This window comes from Takifugu flavidus, chromosome 4, assembly GCF_003711565.1.
Source record: "Takifugu flavidus isolate HTHZ2018 chromosome 4, ASM371156v2, whole genome shotgun sequence".
Classification (NCBI taxonomy): domain Eukaryota; kingdom Metazoa; phylum Chordata; class Actinopteri; order Tetraodontiformes; family Tetraodontidae; genus Takifugu; species Takifugu flavidus.
The window spans coordinates 2808952-2824936 of record NC_079523.1 but is presented as its reverse complement, the minus strand read 5'-3'; the positions used below and the strand labels follow the sequence as shown (position 1 = coordinate 2824936).

General features: G+C 44.4%; 1 protein-coding gene across 3 annotated transcripts; it reads right to left on the bottom strand.

Moving 5' to 3' along the window:
- Nucleotides 1-10: 10 nt before the first annotated feature.
- On the bottom strand, nt 11-15566 carry dido1 (death inducer-obliterator 1). Of its 3 annotated transcripts, none has more exons than XM_057029005.1 (15): nt 15435-15566; nt 12204-13232; nt 11689-12076; nt 11183-11524; nt 9619-9832; nt 6962-7472; nt 6723-6882; nt 6527-6643; nt 6284-6442; nt 5891-6041; nt 5307-5802; nt 4988-5135; nt 4801-4890; nt 4516-4711; nt 11-3973 (listed from the first exon to the last, which is right to left on the bottom strand). In XM_057029005.1, exons 2-15 carry the CDS (start codon nt 13103-13105, stop codon nt 471-473), a joined length of 7377 nt encoding a protein of 2458 aa, XP_056884985.1. In that variant the 5' UTR covers nt 13106-13232; nt 15435-15566; the 3' UTR covers nt 11-470. The 3 variants fall into 3 exon arrangements, with proteins under 3 accessions (XP_056884985.1, XP_056884987.1, XP_056884986.1); XM_057029007.1 differs by having other exon boundaries at nt 6332-6442; XM_057029006.1 differs by lacking the exon at nt 15435-15566 and adding an exon at nt 14214-15428.
- Between the last annotated feature and the right edge of the window lie 419 nt (nt 15567-15985).

The window sequence follows — 15985 nt, the reverse complement described above, 5'->3', positions numbered from 1 at the left end:
ACAACTAACATGTCATCATACTGTTTTAATTGGGCTGGATTATAACAGAAACATCATTAACATCCATTGACTGAATACTGTAGATAGGTGAGTCTTTGATTTCTAATCTGCTGGACACATTCACATCAGCTAACAGTGTGGCCTTACTTTCACATGTTCCATCTCAGATATATGGCTTTTAATTTCTCTATTTAGAAAAGTACGATTAAAAACAGTATATACACAAAGTTTCATATTTACAGGTTCCAAATGGTGTGTTAATGTTCTTAAAAAAAAAAAAGCTTCAACAATGATTGGACTCAGTCTGTCAAACACTTTGGAGACAAGCAACTTACAACGCATTAAAAAAAAATAGAAAACTTCAAGTGACAAAAAGAATAGTGAGTGAAACTTAACGAAATACTGGTTGTCTATGTTTACAGTGATGCTTTCTACGGGCTTAACAGTCTCCGAACTCCATAATGTAGTGTTCATTTCTCAGAGGACACGCTTTTTGCATTTTCTGCAGGTTTTTCCCCCTCCTTGGATGTACTATGTTTGTCTTTTTTCTCCTCTCGCTTTTCTTTGCTTCTGCTCCCATCGCGACGATCCCTCTCTTTGTCTTTTTCCTTGTCCTTGTCCTTGTCCCTGTCCCTGTCCCTCTCCCTATCTCGGTCTCTGTCCCGCTCCCTGTCCCTGTCCCTATCTCTCTCACGGTCACGGTCTCGGTCTCTATCTCGTCCCCGGTCTTTCCCGCGGTCTCGGTCTCTGTCTCTGTCCCTGTCCCGCTCCTTGCTTCTGGATCGCTCGCGTCTCTTTTCTCGCTCTCTCTCTCGTTCCCGCTCACGGTCGCGGTTTCTTCCTCTGTCGCGGTCATGATCCCTCCTGTCAGAATCTCTGGTTCTGTCTCTGTCCCGATCTCTCCTTTTCTCTGCATCTTGATCTCTGTGTCGCTCTCCCTCCGTCTCCCGGTGCCTCTCGCCCTCCTTCCCCCTGCTGCGCTCCCTTTCTCGGCTGCGCTCTCGCTCGCGCTCTTTTTCTTTGCTCCGATCGCGATCTCTGCTCCAGCGCTTGACTTGGTTCCTGTCCCATGGCGGTCTGCCACTGTGGGCTTCCCGGTCTCTTTCCCTCCTGCGGTCCTCGGACGCCTCCCTTGTTCTCTCTTCGGAGGGTTGCAAAGGTGCCGAAGCAGGTTCTCTGTGGCTTTCAAACCGACTAAAGCGTTCTCCACTGTGGACTTCTGCGTCCTCTCGGTTGGTGCTGCTCCTCCTCCGTATTTCGGGAGAGCGCCGCCGCCAATGGTCATCCCTGTGTCGGTCTGGGCTTTGAGCTCTTGCAGAGCCTAAAGCCTCTGGAGGAGTTGGCAGTAAGGCCCCACTGTGGCGGACAGGTCTAACCTCTTCAGACAGCCTATCGAAGCGGTACTGCTCAGATCCTCCAAAATGATGAGCTCGACCTTCATGAGGAGCAGGAACTCTGTGCTCATCAAACGACCCTCGGTGCGGTGGCGAGGGATGCGGCCTGGAGCCGTACTGGCTATGTGGATTAAAATGCGGGCCGCTCATCTCACCACTGGAGGGTGGGCCTCTTCTGTCCTCGTACTGATTAGGCGGAGGTCCACGGTACACCGGACCTGGTGGAGGACCTTGATTATCTTTGAAAATATGGTGAGGATTTGCATTCTGGTCTGCATTTAAACTGAAAGAGCTGTCTTTATGTTGGTCGACCATTGAGGGTGGAGTGGCGTGGCCACCATACTGAGACGGTGGTGGACCCCTCGGGCCGGGGAAAGGGGCTGGAGGAGGAATTCTGCTACCGAACTGAGGAGGCGGCGGACCCGTGAAAGGTGGAGGAGGACCTCTGTTTGCAGAGAAATTAAATGGTGGTGGAAGGCCGGAGAATCGTGGTGGGGGTAAACTAGTCTGCCCATCAAAAACAGGAGGTGGGGGGAGGCCGAGAGGGGGGCCTGACGGAGGAGCTTGTTGTCCAGCGTGCTGAGGAGGAATGGAATGATCAAACATTTGAGGAGTGGGTCCTCTTGGTGCCACTGGAGGAAACGGTGGTGGTGGCGGCCCTCTGAGTGGCATGATATTCTGAAGTGGTGGTCCAGGGGGCGGCTGCTGGGGTGGTGGTTGTGTCCCTGGCCACTGGTTCTGATAGGGGGGGTATATAGCTGGAGGTGGACCATATTGCTGGTTGTTATCAGCGGGGATGGATGGAAGATTATGGACAGGGGGAGGAACACGGATGGGTAGAGGCGGTCCCTGCATGTGAGGGGGGCCTGACATGGGTGGAAGACCCTGCATGGGGGGTGGCATTGATATTGGTAGGGGTCTCATAGCTGTATTTTGTCCTGGCAATGAGTGGGAGGGTGGGGGGTAGTTGGATGGTGGAGGAACATCAGCTGGAGGCCCATATTTATTATCAAAGCCTGATGCTGACATGTGATGCTGCAGGTGGTGGGGCTGACTCTCAACCATTTGCGTGCTCTGGGCGAGGACCGGGATCGCTGAGGTTATTGCGGAAGCGTTGACGGGCTCGTTATAATAACTAGTGGTTGGAGTATTGCAGCTATTCTCTTCATTCTCACACTCCTCAACTTTTAAAATACTTGCTGCATTTGGCCAAATACTGTACTTGTCCAGTTCTGCTTCTGCTTTGACCGGCTCGTCTTCCTCCATTTTCTCCTCTTTGTCAACCAGGTAATTGACCTCCATATCGGGGTGCAACTCCTCTCCTAATAATGGAATCGATACCTCCACCTTGTTGGACTCATTGAAAGGTAGAATCTCATGTTTCATTGACTCTTCTGGCTGTGCTGCTTCTGAATTATTTGAGCCATCTGTCACCTCAGCTGGAGTTACCAGCTGAGGCTCTGGGTCAGCAGGTTGAGAAACATCAGGCACCACAGCAGGAGCCTCCTCTTCTTTAACTTCAGGTTCATCATTTGATGTTTTGCCTGTTAGAGACTGACGAGGGTCCCTGCTCTGTCGTGGATCTCTCCTCTGGTTGATCAAGGGGCTGGTTGAAGACGACTTCACCAGCTCCTCAACCTTTTTGCCGAGCTGGAGCAGCTGAGTACTCGCCAAAAGCGATTTGGAAGGTTGACCTAAAAGCGTTTCTGGAATCGACAAAGGAGTCACAGTAGTCATTTCCTGTTCTCTCTGTTTCTGCAATGCTTCATCTCCAATCTGTTTGAGGCTTTCCAAGATCTTCTGTGGATCGGCTATGGGCTCGATTGCAGATTTAGCTTGGTCTGCTGCTGAAGCTTTGACATCATCAAAAATGGAGTCATCCTCTGGGTCATACGCCACATCTTCACCTTCAGACACCTCGGGCTTCTGTGAGAGCTCAGACTTGCTCAGTAATTCAGCAGATTTCTTAGGCATATTGAAACCCCTCCTGGGATCATATTCCTCCTCTGGATCATATGGTCTGTCATCTTCATCCTCCTCTATGTGCTTATCATCAGAACTTTGTGCAAACTGTCGCACAATCGGGTCAAGCATTGTAGCAGCTGGGATGGAGAGTTCGCCGCCCTGATCAGATGGAGAGTTGGAAGCTTCTGAATCTTGTTTTTTTGTCCCGAAGAGTTTTTTCAGGATGGTCTGAAGGGGCGTTGCAGTCGCGGAGGAGACGTTGACCGAGGTGGATGAAGATGGGGAGTCCCTTCCAGCAGTGGCGGCCATGGCGACGGGGGCTTTTACAGATGACAAAATGGAAAAGACAGAGGAGGTGGTCACACTGCTGCTTGAAGTGTCAGAAGAGCTGGACGGAGGGGACCCCGGAGGTGTCGTGCTAAAGGGAATTTCCAGACTTTGCCGAGTGCTTCGTTCTGTCCTGGCAGAAGGTGCCTTTGGACCAGTGTCTTCAACGTCTTTAGCTTGAATCTTGGAACGCTTTTCTTCCATTTCCAGTGGAGCTGCAACACGCTTCCTGTCCTTCTGGCAGATTAGCAGGCCCAAAAGAATGTTGGGACGAGCTGGTTCCAGCCCTGCAAATGAGAAAACAAATATTTTAGAATAACATGAACACATATACTACCTTGTGAAAAGCAAATCCTCCAAAAGTTTGGAATTAACCGACAACTTTTGGTTGCATCCACGTTCTCTTCGTAGAAGCAGATCCACAAATGTTTAAGTCTCTGAGGATCAACTCGGTGTTGATGCTTTATTTTGAACATATCACAGATTGTCATTGATTTAATTTAACTGATTTATGAATTGAGAATCTCAGAGCAGCGCGTCACTGTCGCAATTTAAGTCATTTAAAATATTGAATCATTTTAATTTATAAATTTGATGAAAACAAAAGGCTGAACTGGACTCAAGTGACATCAACCTGTGATGCAAATGTCTTTTATTAGAAATGCTTGATACAATACTATGTACACAATATAGGACAGCAGCTAATATGCAAATAACATTAAGTTTCAGTGCCCCCTATAGGACAAACCCAAAACTTCCTAAATTATTCTAACAGTACAATAATGACAGTTTACTTTGCATTATCCAAAACTCCCATGTATATGCTTACCTGGTCCATCAAATGGTAAAAGATTGGAGGGTAATGGATCTTTGGAGCCCAGTGGAATGAGATAGAGGTCTTTGATGCGCCGATTGTTGTTAGCCACCACACCAAATCGCTGTCTACTGCTAAAGTAAGAGAAAAGGGAGACATATGCCACCTCCTCCTCCTCTGTAGCTGGGTGAAAACGGATCAGACACAGTTCCTGGAAACAGTGCAACAGCATGGCATGAGGAATGGGAAGCCTTTCACACAAAGAGGAGATAGTCATAGAAACTGATGTTCTAAACAAACCTTGGAGAGGGAGGTTTTCAGCTTTCCAACATAGTCCCACACTGTGCTCGGTGATATGCGTCCTCCGATGTGAATGGTGTCAGGCAAATCCTGCAGCATTGACATTATTGACATGAGTTGACTAAGCTTCAATGAGTTGACTAAACTTCAATGTAGCAGCAGTTTATTGATTAGGGAAAACACTGACCTCCTTCAGGTGATCAAAGGATCCAGACACCAGATAAGCTTTGGTCACAAACTTGGCTACCGACTGCATATAAATAAGTCCTTTCCAAATCTTCTCCTGACCATGGAGGAAGATTGCAGTTTCACCTTCAGCAGAAGGCTCAATTGTGCTGCAAATCCAAAACAAAATCCTCATTTAATGTCATCCATAAGCCATCACAAAAGCCTGGATACAATTTTTCAAACGTCACTCGTTTTCTTAAAAAAATGCCACAGATCATATTGCACTGCAGCCCACACATACTCAACGTTTAATGCTTTTGTTTAATGCTGATGTGCACCTTGTTTTTGCTGGTTTGGACACAGGTACTGAAGTTGGTGGGGCTGGAGGCATCGGCAGCGGCAACTTGGATCCAAGCTCTGATGGAGCGGGAGCAGCTGTGGGAGCCGAGAGCGGGTCCAACATGCTGTTTGTGGGCTTTTCTGGAGGAGTGTAGCTAACCGTCACAGCAGCACTGTGCCGAGCCATGCGTGGATCTCTGCGGGTGTTGGTGATGGAAGACACTGTGGAAGTGATGGGGGCAAGAGGGGGCAGTTTACTGAAGTCCTGATTCGACTGTGGCACCGAGTCTGGCACAGCCGCATCCGTGTTTGCTTGACTGGATGGTGCGAGTGCTGGTTGGTAGGCTAAAGGATCCTGGTGCTGGTATGTTGCGGTGACCTGTGGTTGGGCGTCCCCGGACCTGGATGAATGGAGTTCCTGTCTTGGTGACTTCATTTCAGGTTTCTTGGTTAGCTTCATTTTCTTAGCAGCATATTCATCTTCACTCTTTTGACCTGATGGGAGATTATTGGAAATATATTATTAGGGTTATTCTTTAAAAAGACTGATCACACAACCAACACTTTACTTTGTTGCATTTACCTGTGCATATTTTACAATTGAGGTCAAACAGGTGAGTCCTGTGTTCAGAAGTGGTGTCTTTGAGCATGGAACTGAAAATATCTGGCATACTGCTGCTGTTTCTTTCCACAGCGGAGGCTTGAGCTGAACTGACTGGAGTTTCATCCTGGTCCTGTGGGCAAAATAAAAGTGAGGATACACGTTGTGGCAGAGGTAATTAGATCAGGTCATCTTTTATGATGATTCATATAACCCTGTGGATGCACTTATATTTTAAGGAAAGAAGTAATGAAAAGAAGAGTCAGAAAGATCCCAATATATTGGTCCTTAACTTGTCAAATCAGTCCAGGACTGGACCCATGCAAAGGTGTAAACAGTGTGAAAGTTTAGAAAGAGGAGCCCGCCACCACTTACAGGAGCAGAAGCCATGCGAGCAGACGAAGAGGCAGCAGGAATACATACATCTGCATCAGACGCTGGTGGGACATCATCCACATCCATGCTGTGTGTGCCAGAGTGTCTGCTGCCCTGTTTGGAGTGTCCAGAATGAGCCCTCGTACCAGAGCCACGCTCCTGCCAGAAACAATCATACACTGTGAACTTTTTACAGTCCATCTCAAGTGCTAATTCTTGGTATTTAGTTTCAGCCACATTTACCTCAGGGGCATCTGGCTTCCTCCATTCCGACATCTCTTTAGACAGCAGCTCTTCGGCACTGAGTCGCACTAGTCTGAAAGGAGTCACGTCACCGCCGATCACCCTGTAGAACAACCCCTGCGCCAAATGGATAACCATGTTACACACCCGGTGTCTTTACACGCAGTTCTATTGCATACCACGGTAATAAACTCACTTTGTTTTTAGGATCTTTCAGGTTGAACATCAAGGACCTGTACTTATTTTTGTACTTGCTGTCAGTGTTAAGGCAGAGGTTGAACATTTCCTTTTCAATGGCAAAGGCCAGTCTTCCCACCTCGCTCTCAGTCATTTTCAGATCATCACTGTCGCTCACCCTGGTCATAACAGACATTTAAGATCCCGCACGGTAAAAAGCATTTTCCAAAAGGCTTATTTGTTTTGTGTGATTCTCACCTCTTATACAGGATGTCTGTCAGTGAGCGGCGGATGTTCTGTCTCATCTGGTTGTTTGGTGGTGGGGGCACAGGTGAGGCAGGTGGTACCGAGGAAGCCGAGTGAGGTCTGGATGAGGAATGACTGGAGGAAGCAGAGAAGGCCTGAGAGGATGGGACTCTGGAGGAGGAGTGACTCTCGGATGAAGCGTCTTTTTGCTGTGGCTGCTTCTTGGGAATAGTGAAGTTGGACTTGGTGACTCTGAGAGCTCCAGTAATGTGGATGGGGCCGGGAGGGAAGGAAGATTGGGGCTTTGAAGTCGAAGAGGCTAATTTCTTTGTCTTTGAAGAAGTTTTATTGTGGGGGGTGACGGGTTTCTTGGAGCTTGAATGATGTGACTGCTTCCTGTCTCTGAGGGAAACCTTGGCTGCTTTAGTGATGGGAGCCTTCTTGTTTCCTTTGACTGGTGTTGCTGAAGCGGGTTTCTCTGGGCTCTTTTCAGGTGCTGCTTCCTTCTCCTCTTTTGCAGGGGCTAAAAACCAAGGACAATAAAAGCTATAATTTCACATAACAGAAGAAAAATATGTAGTTCATAATGCAAATTGGCACCATTTTTGGTGCACTGGATCGGCAACGCTAAAAAAGCTTTAAAAATAACATCAAGCAACTTTAAGATTAAATACAGAACAATATATCACAAAAAGTTAATAATGAACACATCTCAAGCTAAAAAAACCTGATTCACATTCTTAATTAAATATTCAATTTGGTCAATTAAAGTCCCCCCTTTTTTCATAGCTTAAACATTTTAATGTGGGTCATTGAAGAAATATATTTCTTTCTATAATGCTACCGGCCAGGAAATATTTTTGCGATGCACCACTTAACACGCAAAAATGAAACATGAATAGTCGGTACAATGAAAACACCAGCAAGTTACTCTGTGGCCTTTAAAATCCAGTCCTCTTATCTACAGTGGCTAAAGGTGAGTCCCTTTGTTCCACTAAATTGTGCGCAAATAAAGCATTAATCCAAAGTATGTAAGTCACTGTATGTAAAAGAGCATGCGATATTAACATGTTTAAGTGACAAGCTCAGCTGCACATCTTAATAAAACTGCTATATCCACTACTGATTGACCAGGAAATGCATCCAAACCAGTCTCATAATTGTCCAGCGCGTAAAAATGTTTAGCATCAGCGAAAAATGTACTTTTAAATCAGGGAATGGCATATGTATATAGTTAAAATTCATTCATCTGATCAACTTTGTTATATATTTAAACCAGAGAAAAATGCAATGCAACATTTGCAAAACTAAACACAACCAGTCAACCATCTTATCACAATACTGCTTGGCATCATTTGGACAATGTAAGCACAACTGTGGCCTCCTGTTCCGACACTCCTCATAGCAAACTTCTGCCTGAGACCTCAACTCCTGCTGTAAACTGCATCCTTTCCCTCCAGTGGCCTGACATGAACTGTGCACACAGCAAAGAAATCCTCAGTATATTCATTTGGTGTAAAACGTGCAATCAGGTGGGCCCATCAGCTTCTCAGTCTTCTGCATCCAGTCTTCATCTGTGGGCTTCCAGAATTCCACCATCTTCCAGCTGGTCTGGCATTCTTCCTCCAGCTCCTCACCATATGCAGCTTTATCCAGTTCCAGAGTGTATTTATGTAACAGATGTGTGCATGTTGGATTTGATCAGGATATCCAAACAGCAAGCCAACAGTGCTCACATAATCAACTGAGCCATCCTAAAATCTGTTAGATGCCTTTTATTTCAAAGCCAGTTGCCCACTCAAGTCATGAGGTATCATATTCAATATGAATCAGCAATTAGCCATAAATTATATTTTTAAATAAACAAACACAGACAAGGTTGTGCAAAAGGAGCCGATGTTATCTCAGTACGAGCCAGGTAACCTCCAGATTATCAGAGGGGAATTCTGAGAAACCTACCTGCTGTAGGGGAGACAGTGACCAACCTAACAGCTGAGGTGACGGACGCAGGAAGTGGAGAGACATGAGCATGTGACGGAAAATCTCACACAAACAAAGTCCAGGCGCACCTTTGTTAATATAAATCTGTCCGGTGGGTTAACTGGACATTCAAAAGGGGTACCCCAGTCATTCAATATTGCACTTAGATAGACTCCAAGTATGCATAATGTTGATGCAACAGGTAAGAGCCTACATTACCCATAATTCCTAAAAACCGTATGTAAAACTTCACTTTAATTAGTGCCTTCTTCATATAAATCAGGATTTTAGTGTCTCAAAAACTGAGATACTCTTGGTTCTATCAGAACTAGTATTCAAGACTAATGCCATGGTAGATGTTAAAATACATCCACAGATTTGATGCCCGTACCTCTCACCCCCCCCAAACATGTCAGTGCAACGTTTGGAGTGCCCCTTTAAAAAATGATGTTGAATTCTTGAATACTTACCCATCATGAGAAACTTACCTTTTCCACGGCTGCCAGCATCATCCAGCAACATAACTACTATAATCATGAAACCCTTTGGATCTTTTCAAGTCTAGAATACAGCTAAGATCCTCTGAGGAGTGTGCGTTTGTCTCCAAAGACATTTCTAATTATCACAGAATACAGTCACGGAAAAAAGTGGTTTCATCAACAGGCCAAGACCTTCAAAGAGATACATACACTTTCTGTTTAACACTGTAGCTGATATGGGTGTAGTCTTTTCTGCTGCTACTGCAATGTAATTATGGTCGCTGGACCAGGATGCAGTATTTGGCGGGGGCCGTTCTTCCACGGCGTGCTCGTCTTCCTCGTCTGGATCGGGGCTGTGTTCTTCCTCGCTGCCCGACTCTTCCGACGACATTTTCTGCGTCTTCTTCCCACCATGACTGCTCTTCTGGAGAGAAAAGAACAACCCGGTTTCAGTGGCAACACCGAGCTCTGTGGGTTAAAAAAAAACTGAATAGAGCTGAAGTGATGTTCGTTGGTTTAAGGTTCTTGACTGGAGGAACATCAGAGCATGATCGGCTACTCCCAAACTATTACTGCTGAGGTAAAAATGATCCAATTACAGAGACACAACTAATGTGCCGTTGATCTCACATATGCTAAGGCCACAACTATGACTTGATAAATACTGTCTACACCTGATCGAGCTACATTGGATACTGCATTTGCAATTAAGATAATGTGACTTTACGCATTCCACCTTAATTATCGAGTATTTGACGCACTCGGGCTCTATTAAATACATTTTTTTCCACTGAACTCACCTCGGATTTAATAGCATTTGGGATCAGATGGTGCCTATTCAGCTGCTAATGGCACCCTTTCAATGTAAGTGGTTGTTATAGCAACAGAGTGGTTAACTGCTGACAAGATGCACGTGGACAAGATTGGACAAATGGAGGGGACTGTGTCTGATTCTCTTTATGGGTCTGTTTGTTGCAATAAGGACATAAGTTATCATTAAAAGGGCTGAGGAGGGAAGGAAAACACACTCCAAATGGAAACAAGTTCAATTGAGATTAAGGATTTTGTAAAAATTAAATCTCTTCAGGATTTACATATTTCTCTCCTCAATCTCATACCGCAGAGTGAGAATTGCACCGAATGTCACATTCACGGTGTATTTAAAGAGGTAAGCGTGAAAAATAAGGAAGAAACAGTGCACAAATAAGTGTGAGCAAAGTCTATTGTCTGGAAGTGTGGAACACCAGCAACCATTAAGAATATATTCTTTTAAACAACAATGTGCTTTCAGCAGCACTGACGCTGACAAAGCCGAAGCTGAGTACGTATTAAATATTCACCCACGAAGCAGTGACAGGAAACATTGAAATTGACACAGCAACAGAATTTCTTCTCTCATCTTAATGCAGAGAACATGACAACTAATGAGTCAACGGGTCCATCACACATTTTGAGCATAATGAAGGTCCTAGCGAAGGCAGTGTTTCATTTTTAGGTGAAGGAGGTTGCATAAATATAGATCCCATCACTTAACATTAACAAAGAAATTAGATTTTAGTCATTCAAACAGAAGCTATATATTGAGATTAATGTACGTTATAAAAATGACATTTGTTTTAGGACAGGATAAAAAGGTGTAGGGCTCAGTGTCAAGGCAACAGAAACCAGTCAAATACTCAGCACTATCAGCACACTCCAAACTACGAATTTATAGTGGTCAGATTTCTAGTCTACAAAGCTTCAAACTGGTATTGTTCTGAGCGCTCCGAGTTACCTTTGGTGTAGGCTTGGTTTTCTCAGGCTTGACTTTGTCCTGTCCGGGCTCCTTGTCGTCACTGATGGACTTCATGGCCGCTGCGGCGTGTCTCAGGATGCAGTCGTTGCCACAGTAGACAGAGTCTGGCTGGGCATCGTTCTCGCAGCCTGGGCCGATGCACTTGGGAAGGGAAGCCTCCTCGCCGGGCTTCTCCACGACCTTTTCCTCGGGCGCTTCCCCCGTTGGTGTCGTTTTTACTTCTACATTTGATGCCACTTTCGGCTCCGTGTCCTGTACTGGTTTCTGCTCCGCTGCCTTCTTTTCCGCTGGCAGTTTCTGACCTTTTGGTTCAAGTGGTTGCTGCAAGTATGACTTAGGTTAATGATGACAATAACATAACCATAAGATGGACTGAAATGTTTTAAATATTTAATGACTTAAGATGGCCTGGGAGTAAAAATATGAAAACAACCTGGACAATTACATGTTGTCACTCACAACCCTCAGGATGAGTTGTAACCTACCGGCTGAAAGATTTTAATCTTCTTTTTCCCGGTTGGATTAGTGGCTTTCTCTATCCTGCCTTTGATGCCCATATCGTCACTTCCCGCCCCCGTGGAGAACGCTGCTCCGACAGGTGACTGATCTCCGAGACTGTTTGCCTTCTCGGCTGAGACGGAACCAACAGCAGCAGATGCCGCTGCTGGACCAACTCCGACTCTGGGCTTCCCGATCGCCAGGCTTGCAGAAAGGTTTGATGTAGCAGGTCTGACCAGCTGGTTTTTCTTGGTGGTGCAGTTGGGACAGATATAGTCTTCGCCATTTCGCTCCATCAAGCGGCCGCGGGCCTCCGTGATGCCCACACAGTCTCCATGGAACCACTCCTCACAGCGATCGCAACAAATCATAAATCTAGTTAAGACAGAAGCATGACAAAGATGTGGAAAACCAAAATAAATGCAACAAAATCTGTTTTTTCCCCCTTCTGGCACTTTTCTGTTTAAACATTTATTTTTAACTATACCGGTTTAGAAAATACCTTTTATTATGTTTCTGCCGACAGATGCAATAAAGCGCGTTGGGGTCGTAGCCACTGTCCGACTCGGAGGACGATGAAGTAGAAGAGTCGTCGTCGTCGTCATCATCATCGTCCTCTTCATCTTCGTCATCCTCCTCTTCCTCCTCGTCATTACATCTCTGGCGTGTCTGTATCTTTCCAGAACCCTGGGGAGACTTGGCCCTGGTCTCTCTCTTGATGGAAGTAGTGGTCTTGCTGGCTGGAGCTTTCACTAAAGATGTGTTCTTATTGGCTACTTTCTTTTTATTAACATAAGTTCTTAGTGGTCCACGTTTTACCAAACCCACAACAGTCTTTTCGGTACCATCTTGGTTCGTGTCTTTTTCGGCTTCCTTCTTTATTTGTTCTTTGATATTCTCATCGTCATGTTCATTCTTCTGCTCAACCCCCCCACTCTGAGTAGCGTCCATCTCTGGTTGCGACTGTGCCCTTCTCGTGTCCCCCACATTTACAGAACACTCTTCCTCTTTTTTATCTCCTTTGTGGTCCTCAGTGGCAGCATCTTTGTCATCGTCCTCATTCTCGGAGCTTTCTTCGTCCTTGACCGTCACTCTACCGCCTCCCCGAGTCTGTCTGCCACCTTGACTTTTCTGCTGTTGCTTCCTTGCGCTGCTTCTTGTCCTCCTCTCTGGAGACTCTTCTTTGTCTTCTTCATTCTTAAAATCGGGGTTACCATCTAAGCTGGCTTCTGATGCAGTCTCTGCATCAGTAGGTGTTTGTAAAAGGGGCTCCCCACTCTTTCTAGACCCCCTTTTAGCACTGGAAAGGAATTCCTCCAGCTTGTCAGTACGTTTTGCCTGTCTACCGCTGCGGCGTACAGGGTAGCGGCTCTCTGGACTGTCAGCTGCCGTCTCCACTGGCATTTCTCTTTTGGCAACAGAAGGTTCTCTGAAACACCCAAGTCTTATTTCACCGTTTGCCTTTGAAGGTTGTGTGACTTCTCTAGTGTTGGACCTGCCACATTGCCATGTTCCTTTTATTCGAAGCCTCCTGTAAAAGAGTATCATAGGTTATGGCATGCAACCAATAAACTATCACAAATTCTGTGTGATTTCCTACTGTTTTGGATTTCAAGATGCATGAAGTATATATAAATAACATAACTGTGCAAAACCTATGTGTAGCTCTACAGAGAACCATTTTACCCTATATGTTCTCAATTCTAAACCATGTTGGAACACTACAAACAAAAATCTCTTAACACTTAATGGCCAAAGACTCCCTATTTTAAAGGAAATTGACAAGCTTCAATTCAGTTAGATTGGGACTACGCAATGCTTTTCAAACAAGGGGAAACTCTTTTTCAACATATGTGCACCATACACCCTTAACAGGCATTAACAACAAACTATGTAAATTGCTGAGCAACTTTAATACCAATGGATGATAAAAATGAATTTGGTAAATGTCTGGGCAAACAATCCTGACTCTTTCGTGCCCCACGTTACCATTTCAGCCTGATCACATTGTATATAAAGACCAATTTGCATGAAATCAGGTAATCTTACATGTTTTAAAGACACCAAGTAAACGTGCTATTCAAGACAACTGACACAGGCGGGTTTGTTTCTCCCCATGCAAACAGTTCAGTCCTGTAACTGAATCTTTTTTCAAATAATCTATTAAGAATGGTTATTTAACACTAAATATATATGTATATAAATATATAGTTGTTTTTTGGGTTTTTTTTCCTACAAACAACACTACACAGGTATACATGTCATTCTGATTTCATTAGGACTGAAATTCAGATCATTCAAAACAAATTTTCAATATGAATCGCAATTATGAAGTCATGGAATATGTGAAACAAGGACAAATAGTGAAAACTACACGCAGGATCCAGTCGTTCATTATTAAAACGTTACTCAACAGTAATCTTCAAAAGCGTCTAATGGCAAGCAAAACAGCAGTTCAAATTATTATTCAGATTATATTGCACTGCATAAAAAAGGTTTATCTAGTACTCACAAAATTGCAATGGCTATAAATAAGGCATACGCCGATCCTTCAATTCTGAAAATAAATTGATAATTTCACTAAAAGTGACCGCCAACTACGCAAATAGTTAACGACGCTAGGTTGATTTAATTTACAAGATGATTGTACAATGTCAGTTAATAAGGTCACTTCGGTTATCGATTTAAGGGGATTGTTTTTATTTCCAGGTACAAAAACGAATTTTGTGCCATTTTAATTATAAAACACCCTAACGTCAATGAGTGCGTTATGTCGTAAAAACAAGGTAAAAAAAGAAAACAGGCGGAAACTGATGACGACACTGCCACGTGAATGGGTGGGGCGTTACCATATAAGGAGGGACAGGCCCGGGGGAGAAAAAAAAACATTTTAACGCAACTACTTTATAAACATCTGGTACTATCATTGCGTTATTTACTTTGCAACATTGTTAAAGTGGCCAGATTAGATACATCGACCAAGCGCGACCCGATCCCGAGAAGCGGGAGCCATACGGGGCCTTTGGGCGTAACATGTTGTGTTAGCACTAATCATAACCACTGAGCGTCACGTGTATGAGAGAAAACGTGATCTGTATACAAGTAGAAAAAGGAGGATTGTACGATAAAGTACATATAAGGTGGTTTGCACACGGAAAAAAATCCGTTCCAACAAGCGACCACATTTTACTGCACAGGCCACATTAACGACGGCCGCAAAACCGTCATCCTGCCAAACGTAAGAAAGCTCAACAATAACTCAACCGTAATTTAATACACAGGAATCACCTGTCATTTTAACAAAATAGAGAAAAATGCGGAGCTTTACCGTGTAGCGCAACAACAAAAGACAAATTATCAACACATACGATTTACATCGAGGAACGGTGACGGCAAAACGTGCATCTGTAGTTAGCAAGCTTAGTTGCGCTGTTAGCAACTGATCAGGCGTAGTCTAGCAACCGATTTTTCAATGTCCAAAGCCCATTTCAATTTTATCCCTCAAATCCATGTGACAAATATCCCCAAATTTTACTGTGACTATAGAAATACCTGTTCAGACAAATTATTACTGCACGCTAGTCGATGCACTAGTAGGTATACAAGCTAATGCTCCGGGAACACTGCCTCATATACCTACATGTTACAGGCGAATTGCTCAGAAATTTAAGACTCCCACAATTACACACTTCTTCAGTGTTGTCGAAATGTTGAATCGCGATAGTCTACCCACCTACACGCACGAAATACCGATATGCCCTCGTTCTTCGGTCAATCCTCCATTTTCCATTCCCGCTGGAGCTAACTGACTGCGGCAGATGGCTGACCGTACAACAAAGGGCTAATCTTTTTACAGCGCCCCCACTGGCCCGGAGGACATATTCAAGACTTTGTGGACATGATTCCACTAAAGGCCTTTAAATAATAATAATAATTTTTTAAAAAACTGAACACATTTATCTAAATTGCATACACCGATTATACCATGTACAGAGTATTTGCTGTTTACAGTCGGCTCACAGCTTTTATTTTAAAAAATATTCTATTTTGTTGTAAGGTTAGGTTGTGGTTTTTACTATCAGGCACCATTCCAGAAAGCCTGGCATGACCATTTTAAATCATCTCATTTAACTCCATGCTGAAAGTATTGATAGTCTGTTGGATTTCTAATCTTTTTGCATGAACTGCTTTATTGTGTCTGTTGCTACTTCCTTTTTTGGGTCAGGACACTGTCCAGTAACAACAGACATAATAAATTTCATACAAAAATGTAGACCAAAAATA